The following is a 12608-nucleotide window of genomic DNA, read 5'->3' as shown; positions in this document are numbered from 1 at the left end:
TGGGATAACTTAGCGTTTTTGTATAAATGTCAGTGAGAGCGCGTCCAGTCTACAAACACTATAAGGACGGGTGGAAGTTTTAATTACTTCGTCTCTACTTGGAGCTTGTTCCTCCGATGGGACTATTCCCTCTCGCAACTAAAAACTCTCATTTATAAACTGTTCTCAGGACCTCTCTGCGAACTTGCTAAACGTAATATCTCGAGCTGGTAATTACGACACGGAATTAACGAAATAGAGAAAGGGTTGAAGAGAAATTCTTATCATAAAAATATCTAAGCCGCTTTATGGAGCAATTAAACGTTTTTTGTCTGTAATTTTGCAATATTTACCAAATTTCCAAAAAAACCGGTCAAGTGCGAGTCGGACTCGCACACAAAGGGTTCCCTACCATCATACAAGATATACATACCCAGCGATATAACACTTTTATGTTGAACACGGCAAGTTAATGACGAACTGCGCCATCAACATGTGATGTAGTGAATTAATTTTTTCGTGAACACATTTTAACTTTTTTTTTTTGTTTTTGTGATGTAAGCACACATTCACGGTGTTCGGTTTTTTTCATGATTCTTGGTCAACGGGAAGTACCCTATAGGTTTTCTTGACAGACACGGCGAACAGACGGTCAGACAGATAGACAACAAATTGATCAACAGATTGAGTGTGAAACAGCCTACGAAATGTGAAAGCAAATTTTGCTGCAATTTGAACTCATGTCACTACTCATAGGTATATACTAAGTACCATCTTTTTATAGAAATTGCAAGTTCAATAATGTGAGAAGCAGTATAGAGATTATTTCTTTAATCTTTATTGTTTCTTTTGTTCTTCTTGTGTGTGCTTAGAAACACAAGGCCAAGGCGCACCTTCGAGACAAAACTTCACAACTACTTTTGTGCTCGATTCTTAATAAAATAGATATTACCTATACAATCATATGCATATAGGATAGGATATACGATAATACATGACTGAGCGAGTAATGACATAATTTAAAATTATAGTAAAAAATTCGCAATAGATAATAATTTTATCTCGTCCTGAAAGTCCAGCAAAAGATAAAACTATTTTTATGTGTACGGGTCGCTTTTTTAAAAGGCGAAATAGCAAACGTATTTGTTTAGTTTAAAACATAATATTAAGTACAAGAGAGGTCACATGGCAGCGAGGCTTGATCTTAAAATAAGGTTTTTGACCCCTGAAGGGTCACGACACGAGTATATTGATTTTCCTAACTGCCTAAGCTGCGGGTACTGAAAACTGCTAAATCATAACTCTACCCATTAAGGGACAGTCAGGGTGAATCTTTACGGAAATACTGCGTTATAAAATTTTGGATTGAGGAGGATCGAACACAAAGATGGGGTAAGGGAAGCGGAGACAATCGGTGGCAATTAGCGAGGCGAATTATTCTGATCAATAAGTAGGTGCTTTTGTTCTTAGCCATCGAAGTTATAAAATATATCTCTGTTCAATTAACTGAACGTCAATTTAAAATAAAAATCGGAGGTTCTATAATTGGATAGAACGTTTAATAGTTGCTTTATATAAATAGTGAGTACTTACTTGTAGGAAAACATGTAAGAATTCCAGAATTCTGAAATTAGAAAGATTTAAAAACTGTACTGTATCGGGCTTATATTTATCCAGAAGCTTATCGTAACATAGATAAGTAGGTATAATATAAATATTATTTAGTCTGTACAACAAACTTTTTTTTACCATATGAATAAAACAAGGTTTTGACATACCTAACGCATAATGAGTGCCCAACACGGCTCCTTGAAGTTGCAAAATGGACAATCTGATATACAAGGTGGCAAACAACAAGTTAAGACCCAAACGCACTTACGCTGCGCTGCGCGAGGCGGCGCGGCGCCCGGCGGCTGTGTCTTACTCCATACAAACTCATCAATACTAATATAATATTATGCGAAAGTGTGTCTGTCTGTCTGCTAGCTTTTGACGACTCAACAACTTGACCGATTTTGATGTTTGGTACAGAGTTAGCTTACATCAAGAGAACGGTCTTGGGCTACGTTTTATCCCGGAAAACCAAAGTGTTCCCACGGGATTCTTAAAGATCTATCCGTTAAACTAATTTATATGAAATTTGGCATGGAGCTAGCTTGTGTCCCGAAAATTGACATAGGCAACTTTTTTATCCTGGAGAAAGACACGAAATAGAAACAAAACAAAATCGATTAAAATGTTCGTTAAAATGTTTCTTTTGAATAAAATGATCTAACTTAAGGATATTTAAGGTAGTTTCGCACCAGGGCCCATAATTTTTTTTTCATCCTGTATGATTTTAAAGGCGCTTACATTTACGAGTTCCATAATTCATAGATGCGTTTGATTCCTGTTTGATTCCCATTCAAATTCAATGAAGTTTTGTAGACAAGTTCTACAAATTAATATTCGTCTGTAGTCTGCCAGATTTCCGTTTTAGATATGGTTTTAGAGTTACACGGGCTCACATAATATATGAATTTGTAAAACGTGCCTAGTGAATTACAATGAATTTTTCAATGGGATCAAAATCCACTTGTATGGAAAGTGTTCAGGATACATTCCTCTTAAAACTAACTTAAGAGGGCTCTCTCCGTCACTCGTTTCATACAATCGTAGTTCCAATTTCATTTGAATATTAAGCAACCAAAGTCCATGAAATTTTGCAGACATATTCTAGAAACTAATATCTATGTCTGTGGTTTTCCAGATTTCTGTTAAAATATTCGGTTTCAAAGTTACGCGGTCTTAAAAAATTTCATACAAATCTTTGAGCCCCTGTAATTTTAAAACTACATATTTTTAGAAAAATCTAAAACACCACAGACACAGATATTAGTTTCTAGAATATGTTTGCAAATTTTCATGGACTTTGGTTTCTTAATATTCAAATGAAATTGGAACTACGATTGTATGAAACGAGTGACGGAGAGAGCCCTGTTAAAATGTAAATAATTGTAGTCTGACATTATGGAGACTTTTTTCTTTGTAAGAGTAATGGAGCTCCATCCAAGTTTGCTTTTAAGTATGAAAAGAGAAAAATTACGTAGTTTGCTCTTTATGCAGGAGAATTTAGTTACAAAAACTTCAAAGGAAATTGAAGAGTATAATTACATTTTTATGCATCAAGACCGTCTTTGAGGAAGTCTGGAAAAATACGTGGCACTGTGATTTTCATAAGTGTATAAATGCCCCCACCAAATCACATCTATCATCTGTAACTATATGTATTTTTTAGTTTCCGGTTTAGTTCTAATTTCTTATGGGAAGTAAATATGCAATACGAAGCTAGCAGCTAGCTACATTATGAAACTTGCAAGTCAAAATAGCTATGTTGCCTATGTAGTTTTACTTATTTTATAGAACTCTATAGCTTACATGAGGTATTTAAAAAACCTCGGGGAGAAAGTCGCTAAGAAGCACTTGTACGCAAGCGTACAGGTATAGCCGAAAATTTAGAGGCGTGCCTGGGATCGAACCCCCAAACCCCAAATAGGAGGACGACGTCTTGACTACTAGGCATTACAGTTTTTTTTAATAAGTGGACGGATACAGTACTAGTATTTTGAGATGCGGGGGCGGTGGAGTATACATTTGTTTGAAATTTTGCGAAAATCGGTTTACCGGATGAGGCATGATAAGATAGACAGACAGACTCACTTTTGCATTTATGATATTATGTATCTCGAGTACTAAAATTAGAAATCTTTTCAGCGCATAATGGACTCAGCTGAAGCGGCGGCACTATCAGCCGGCCGCAGCAGTATAGACGGGTCCCCGGGCTCCTACTACGACGCGCGATGGCTGAACGTTCATGCCGACGATGGCACGCTGGCTGCAAGAGCGCGTCGCCTTCTACTGTCACCGAGCAGGCATTTCGACCACATCGCCGTTAACACGAGCTACAGTGCGGTGCTCATGCCCCCAAGAATTAACCCTGAAGGTATGTAGGATGTAGGTAGAAAATATTTTAGAATTAATAATAGTCATCTCCATTTTCTGTTTCGAGGCAAATCTCCCACGCATTGTGATTATCATCATGATAACCCATTTCCGACTCACTACTGAGCACTAATCTCCTCTCAGAGTAAGAAGGGTTTAGGTCATAATCAGCTACGCCGGCCCAGTGCGGATTGGCAGACTTCACACACCTTTGAGAACATGATGGAGAACTCTCAAGCATGCAGGTTTCCTCACAATGTTCTCCTTCAATGTTAAAGCAAGTAACGTTTAGTTGTTTAAAACGTTATAACTCCGATAAGTTAGAGGTACATACCCGCGATCAAACCCTCAACCTCCCAAAAAGAAGGCTGACTTTTTAATTGCTGGGCTATCACCGCTACTGATTGTGATTATACATATCTCCTCATGGGGTAGCGATCCCATTATTTTTGGCAGCAACCCGCAGCGCGTATCCTTTTACTTGACCAAACATTCACACGACTAGACTTAGCCCACCGTAGCCTACGGCGTAGCTAACGATGTAGAGCCGACATATTATTATGAAGCAGTGTTTTTAGAGATCCATATCCCAAGGGTGCCAACGGGACCCTATTACATTACTAAGCCTCAGCTGTCCATCCGTCCATCTGTCAGCGGGCTGTATCTCGTGAACCGTAATAGGTGCAAAGCTGAAATTTTCACAGAATGTGTATTTCTATATCAACAAAAATTACAAAATAACCACCATGAAAATTTAAAAAAATAATGAAAAAGTGTTATTTCTTGTACGATGGTACGGTACCCTTCGGTTGCAAGTCCAACTCGACTTTGATCGATTTTTTAGATTTTAATTTTAAAACAACACTGCACTTTGTTTCTGAATATTTTAATTTTTGATAAGCAAACAATTGAATGTTATTTTTTTCTATTATACTTAAAGGCTCAGAGCTTAACGACAATTTGAGATCGTACGCGATATTCTCTCGCTAAGCTAAAATTTTATAAGGGCGTAAAACGTTTCTGGAATCGCACAATGTTGCCAGATGTCGCGGATTAAATATTCCCATGTGACGCCAATCCGCTTCGCTTGAAACATCTAGACGAAACACGTTCCTTTCTACATTTCAATTCTCTCCTGAATTCAATGACTATAACGTAGAGCCGTTTTTAAATGTTTTTCTTTAACGGCCTATACCTACCTACGCAAAAATTTATGAAACATTTTATTTAAAAGCAATAAATACAAAAATTTTAATGTTCTATGTTTTTTAAGTCTTCAATCTAAATTCCACACGAAACACAGTTACAATTTCGTCGATACAAAAAGATCCGGAAACTTTTCATTAGCTTTTATAGTTTCAACCGGAAACGGTAAATAATTTTTCTTTTTTTATTATTATTATGTGGGCAGGTACTTAATTACCATTTTTAAAAATTTTGTTTATTTAGACAGTTTATTTTTGAAACGCTATAAATTAATTTTTTGATCCTGGAACGGCTAACAATGCTTTATTTCAATCTCTTTCTCGGAACACTTCAACGAACACAAAGTACTTAGTGAATAAATTCTCAACTCCAATATTGAATTTATTGGCAATCAGCAAAAACTAAAATAGTTTTGTAAGGAGTAAATTCTATTCGATTAGTTTTCAGAAATATTCAAAAAAACTATTTTTTTTTTACTTTAACTACTTCGCAGTATATCTATAAGATACTTTTCTCTTACGAAATAAAAAATATTCAAGCCTCGAATTTCTTGCATCTTAGAAAAAGCAGATATCTAATCCAATTAGGCGAGTGGCCTCTCCAAATGACATCCGGTTTCTCGAATGAATAGAACCTAAATTAGTGCATCAACTCTTAATTGAATAACTCTGAATGATACTGAAGAGACAGAAAAGCTTGCAATATTTGAAAAGCTCTGAAAAATAGTCCCTGTTTTATATTTGTCGTGAAATTTATATCTAACAACCACTACCATTCCGTCAAAATTCAGGATAATCGTAGACGAAACCAGAAAAAAATTATTATTTTCGATTTTCCGTTTTGGATCTGTGGCGCCGCGGTTCGGGGTCGAAAAATCAAAATTTTGAAAACGCTACGGTTCGGCCGCCATATTTTTTAGGGAAATGATGCAAACCGGGATTTGATCAAATCCGGACATATGTTAAAATATCAACTCAATTTGATCATTTCACTATACTTTAGTGATATGATAAAATACTGAGCATAGTTTGACGAGTGTAATTTCCGTACGACAGATATACTTATATGTATAAAAAAAGGTATGATTGCATAGTCGTGAACGATTAAGTATACAATAGAGAGGTAATATTAATAAATATTGAAACATTTTAATGGAAAAGTAATTTGCCTATCCGTAATATTTAATAACACCAGTTGCTTTTAGTAACGTGTGCCAGAGTGACAGTGGCTTTCGCCTTAAATAATGACACGTAATATATTGTTGACATGCTAGGGTGGGATGGGGTGGGGAGGTATATGTCACACTTAAAGGCTCGCCCACATAAAGACGAGAGGAAACGCATAACTTTGTAATGCAATTATTATAATATACATACAATTTATGCTCTAATTACGAGTAAGTACACTAAATCGCATACGAGCTTGCAATATCTTATGTGCACATCATGATACTCCATTAGGATCAATATTCGGAGTGACATTGTCTATTAACATTAACAATCAATAGATTAATTTTTGATTACAAATACTATGTTTTTTTTAAATGAGTCAATTTTTTATGAGTCCATTTTCGATTGTATGTCTATACATTAACCAAAGACTGAATTTAATACTTACTTCAAATTAGTAAAACTTTTTTGTCTTATAGTCTCTAGTAGACGTTGATCGGAAGCTTACCCTACTGATGGTACCTACCGCTGAGTAATAACCATACATTACTCTAACTATTAGCATTATCCCGCGACTCCGTGCGTGTGGATTTACGTTTCTTATAGATCTTATTGGAATTTTTCAAAATCATTCCTTAGTGCACCCTAGACTCCACTTAAGGATTAAGGCACTCAAGAAACGCCTTCAAACAAATTTCTATGCCCACTGATTTAGACTGTGCATCGTCTGTCAGTCATGCTACTCTTTTATATGTGTAGAATTAGATAGATTAACTAAGAATCCGATCTAACATATCTCTAATATGGAGCAGGACCAGCGTGAAATTATTCAATGTGTTACGAAACCCCTCGCCGCAGTTGTAATATACGTAAGCCTTTAGAGTGACATGATTTATTAACAAATGGACTTGCCTATTTTTGCTTTCAGTTCCGACTAACAGCGACATTTACTAAATCAACCGACACAATCAGTGGACAAAATGAGTTGCTTGAATCGATCATGACTGTTAAAACAAATAGGCCATTGTGCATGTAAAGCTTTCGTTTGTCAATATTGCCTTTAAATTATACGTAGGTTTACACGTGGGGCATTTCACGTCAAGCGGACAGCCAAAAAAAAGTGAGGTCGTGGATTTTGTTTATACTCTGGTCAGTTATACTTCTAGTAGACGTGGATATATACACACAATGTTTTTTTCGTATGATGCTTTATTGCTGAGTTATGAGCTTTTAAAAATTTACTAAGAATGAAGTCCGTTCTTTTTGGATGCTTATTATTTGTGACAATTCATTTGTAAAAAAAAGTAAAAAGCATTGTTTATTATAGTTAAAAAGTTGAAATTTTTATTTTTTTTATCGAATTCTAAATTTAAATTTTTTAACGTATAGTAAACCGGAAGTGAACATTTCAAATCGATATTTGAGTAACTTGGCCAGAGTAAAAATATTTTTTTTTTACCGTGAATTAAAGCTTACATGTACTTATTTTTCACCAAAAAAAATTGTAACGTGGAGTCTAATAGTTTAGGACTTAGAGTGGTTTTATTAATTGAGATTGAAACAGTATTAATTAAAATGGAGTGTTTTATTTTGTAACTAGCTGATGCCCGCGACTTCGTCCGCGTGGATTTAGATTTTTAAAAATCCCGTGGGAACTCTGACTTGCCATGATAAAAAGTAGCCTATGTTACTCTGCGTCCTTTCAAGTATCTTTATGCTAAAAATCAAGTTGATTGGTTGCTTAGTCAGGGCGAACAAATCTTGTGGGAACTTTTGATTTCCCAGGACAAAAGTGGTCTATCCGTAATAGCCCATCCCCGGGATACAACGTGTTTCTCTACCACGTAAAAACATTTAAACGGATGATCCTTTAAAAATCCCGAGGGATCACCAGGATTTAGGAATGCAATTCCTTACAGCATCAGGGTTGAGGAATTGGGTCCTCGAGGTCAAAGCCAAAGTGTTTACCTGTTATAGATACCTTCCATATCAATTTATAACCGACAGTTTCCAAATCCCACCAGCTTTAGTGATGCGGCCCCTGCAGCATCTGGATTGAGGAGTTGAAATCCAAATTTTTTATGGAACAATGTCGCAAAGTTCCTTTATCGATTAAAAAAAATTACGCAAATCGGTTCAGAAATCTCGGAGATATCAATGTACATAGGTAGAAAAACACAACTCCTCCATTGTTGAAAGTCGGTTAAAAAGTAGCCTATGTTACTCCCTGGCCAATCCTCTACTTGTCTGTGAAAATCCTGTCAGAATGGGTTCAGCCGTTCCGAAGATTAGCCCGTTCAGACAGACAAAAATTTTTAAAACGTGTGATTCAGTTATGGTATCGTTTAAATAACCATATGAGCTTAATATGTGGTAGTTATTTCGAAATTACAGACAGACACTCCAATTTTATTTATTAGTATAGATTACATTTTATTTAAAAAATCTTTTATTTTTGTATATTTCATGTTAGAATGAATGAATAAATTATTCATAGCGTAGTATTTTAGTGCATAAACCCGACTGCTTAGAAAGTGCTCATAGTTATATCTATGTATTCTATATGCTCTAAGTCCTAAACTATTAGACTCCACGTTACAATTTTTTTTGGTGAAAAATAAGTACATGTAAGCTTTAATTCACGGTAAAAAAAAAATATTTTTATTCTGGCCAAGTTACTCAAATATCGATTTGAAATGTTCACTTCCGGTTTACTATACGTTAAAAAATTTAAATTTAGAATTCGATAAAAAAAATAAAAATTTCAACTTTTTAACTATAATAAACAATGCTTTTTAATTTTTTTTACAAATGAATTGTTACAAATAATAAGCATCCAAAAATAACGGACTTCATTCTTAGTAAATTTTTAAAAGCTCATAACTCAGCAATAATGCATCATAGGAAAAAAACATTGTGTGTATATATCCACGTCTACTAGAAGTATAACTGACCAGAGTATAAATAAAATCCACGACCTCACTTTTTTTTGGCTGTCCGCTTGACGTGAAATGCCCCACGTGTGTACCTGGTGTACAAATCAGAGAATTGGAAAATGGTTTTGCAGTTAAATATTGATCTTTATGTAGACTGTCAAGCCTGTACTAGGGTTTATAACAAATATGCAATAGCAGAGGATATGTTAGGAAGGTATAGAGTAAACATATCGATCAAGCAACGGTTTACCAAATACGTTTAACTTGGATTTGTGACCGAACTTTGATAGATGTAAATTGAGTTGTATAACCCATCTATGCGATCCTTCATCTAACTGTTACGAATACTCGTAACTGTTTAAATAGTAGGTAGAAGCATCTGGGATCTATTGAGAACACAGTTTAGCTTAGTTTAGTTTAACGATCGGCATTTACTGTAGGTACTCACATCCTGTCACACATTTACTGTATAGGTAACATTACAAATGCGAAAGTTTGTGTGTGTTCTGTGTCCTTGTCAAAGTCCATCCGTTTAACTGATTTTGACAAAATTGGTACAGAGATAGCTTGCATCCCGATATGCAATTGAGTTTTTTTCCCCGGAAAATTAAAGAGTTCCCAAGGGATTTTTAAAAACGTAAATCCACGCGAACGAAGTCGCTAACAGACAGTTACCAATTTAACTACAATTTAAAAAGGATGTTAAACTATGGTATTTAAAAAAACAAGCAATGTACATATAATAGGTAGATGCACCATGCAACTTTCTAAGTATATAAAAAAAAAAGATTCCGACGAATTGAGAACCTCCTCCTTTTTTCGAAATCGGTTAAAGAAAAAGCTGACTCACTGACAGGCTGATATAGATCAGATAGTGGGTCGATAGCGACGCACAGCTCAAATCTACTGGACGGAATGGGCTGTTTAGAACGCAGATAGCTATTGTGACGTACACATATGCTAAGGATTTTTGAAAATTCAACCGCTAAGGGGGCAAAATAGGGGTTTGAAATTTATATAATCCACGCGGACGAAGTCGTGGGCATAAGTTAGTAAATACATATTGCAGGATTATAGGCACTCGGGGTTGCGGCTATAAGCTATCACGAGTGAGCACTATATCAAAGCTTTTAGCCGGCTAAACTCAATTAACCTACATTGAGTTTTGGTTGGTACTGGGGGAAACTTTTCTAAGCTATAGCAGAATCAATGAGCAAAGTGAATTCGTCTAACTGTACCTAGTTTTAGATGATTCTACCTCGTCAAAGATTAATAAAACTCCTCCTCAGCTTACTAAGTCATATTTTTTTGGATTATTATTGTAAGTAGTTAAGTATACAGTTACTATATGAGTAAGTTGAAGTTGTATGAATATTTTAAACCTAAAATGTTCTTATATAACTTCAAACTTTTCCCGAATAGGTACTCAATTACGACGTTTTAATTTTTTAGCCAGTAAATAGAAAATCGAATAAGTGGTTATGCGATACAAGTAGAGAGTTCTCTCTCTATCTTCTTTTACTATTCTGCTGTTATTATTTGTTTCATAAATAAGATAATTAATATAAGATCTATTCACAGAAAAGCCAACTTAAAGTTAGTACACAGTTCTAAATCAAAGCTTTTAGTCCGCTTAAGTCAATTAACCTACATTGAATTTTGCAACTGTCTAAATGTATGAGCAAACTCTCTCTACGTACGGCACTTTGAAATTTTGCTCTTCACATAAATACTCCTATAAGTTGCAATCTCAAAAATGCTTTAGATCTTCTAGAGTTAGGTTTTAATTTCATTGTATTTTCGTGTTAACTAGGTTGTATAGGTCACGTATTAGTATAACACGTGTCTAATAGTGCGCCTTTTACGCATTCAGCGAGAAGCTACTTGCTTACCTTTTCTTCGAGATATGGATGTTCGTTTGTTCGCTATTTTTGTTTATTTAAATTAACGGACTATGCAAATAATATTGAATAAAATGCTTTTTATTTTTAATATTTACAATCCTTTGTAAAATCTACTTTTATAAGTCAGCCATCACAGCTCAAAATCTAGCATAACCATTATATAATTTAGCTGCAGTGCCGGGTTCGCTCGTGTAGAACTTGATACCTATAAACTGATACTAGTACTGACTACTTGCGGATATATCTATTACATATTAGCGCCCACGGCTCCGGTTGATGAAACTATACTTAAATTCTCTTCATTCCCTATCACGTGGGAATTTTGAAAAATCCGGCCTTATTCCTTGTATTCATTTTAAGGAACCACTGCAAAATATCAGCATTCTAGGTCCAAGTTGCGAATTAGTCAGGGAGTCAGGAATTTTCTTTTTATACATTACCTAGTTGCACTCATTTGCTTTTTTTTTGTTCCATAAATTCAGACGGTGAGGTTCAAAATCAGATCGGATGGTCGGAACACTTGGATCCCTTGTTTGTGAACAACTACGAAATCGATCCAACCCTGTCGTGGCAGTACTACGCCTCGTCCACTGGCTTCATGAGGCGATATCCTGGTAAGTAATTAGTAAGGGAGGCTGGTAAAGCTGTGACAGCGTATAAATCTGTTGATTGCGCTGGTTATGCAACATCGACAACAGGATGAGTGACTTTGGAGCTTTGAATTTGGCTCTTAGCTTCCCTCCGTGCCTCGGAGAGTAATCATCGTTATCATCATTATCAACCGATAGAGTCCACTGTTAAACATAGATTTCTTGTTGTGTCGAGACTGCCAGACGCCACAGTCTTGTCTTCTAATCTATAGAGGCAGAGTTTACTTATTTATGTCTTTATACTTATAATCGTATAATAGTATAAACTTTTTAATCGTAATTAAAATATACTTTATACTCGTAAAACATATTGTTTATTAATTAGATTTTAACAATATTAAAATATTGAGATAAAAGCAAATTAAGCTTTATATTTTCAACAGCTATGTCCTGGCCTCCTGAAGACGGCTACTCTCACCACGCAAGAGACTTCTACGACTTTCGGTCGTCGAACTGGTTCGTCGAAGCTGCCACGTCACCCAAAGACCTCGTGATACTTTTAGACGACTCAGACGAACTCAGCTCGTCGAACCGCCACCTCGGCAAGTCCACCGTCTCCGCATTGCTCGACACTCTTGGCCCAAACGACTTTGTCAACGTGTACCGATACAGCGATTCAGTGTCAGAACTCCATCCGTGTTATACGAAGATTTTAGCCCAGGTAAGCTTCCTCTTAGCCATCTGTTAAGTATAAGGCCAGCTGTCCACTTAATGGCGGAGATTATGACGTGCTAATTTTTTGGAAATAATGTCCATCCTGACAGAAGTTTGGCCACAGCAGTC

At 35.8% G+C, this 12608-nt stretch overlaps 1 protein-coding gene across 2 annotated transcripts in view; it reads left to right on the top strand.

Moving 5' to 3' along the window:
* LOC123877931 (voltage-dependent calcium channel subunit alpha-2/delta-3) overlaps positions 1-12608 on the top strand; it is a 73196-nt gene that overhangs the window by 44054 nt on the left and 16534 nt on the right. For both annotated transcript variants that reach the window (XM_045924875.1, XM_045924869.1), the window contains exons 4-6: positions 3733-3961; positions 11658-11789; positions 12209-12486. In XM_045924875.1, coding sequence (XP_045780831.1) covers positions 3733-3961; positions 11658-11789; positions 12209-12486 — 639 coding nt within the window. The remainder of the gene's footprint in view (positions 1-3732; positions 3962-11657; positions 11790-12208; positions 12487-12608) is intronic.

This window comes from Maniola jurtina, chromosome 2, assembly GCF_905333055.1.
Source record: "Maniola jurtina chromosome 2, ilManJurt1.1, whole genome shotgun sequence".
NCBI lineage: Eukaryota > Metazoa > Arthropoda > Insecta > Lepidoptera > Nymphalidae > Maniola > Maniola jurtina.
The sequence above is the reverse complement of the archived record's forward strand: the minus strand, read 5'-3'. Positions and strand labels throughout refer to the sequence as shown.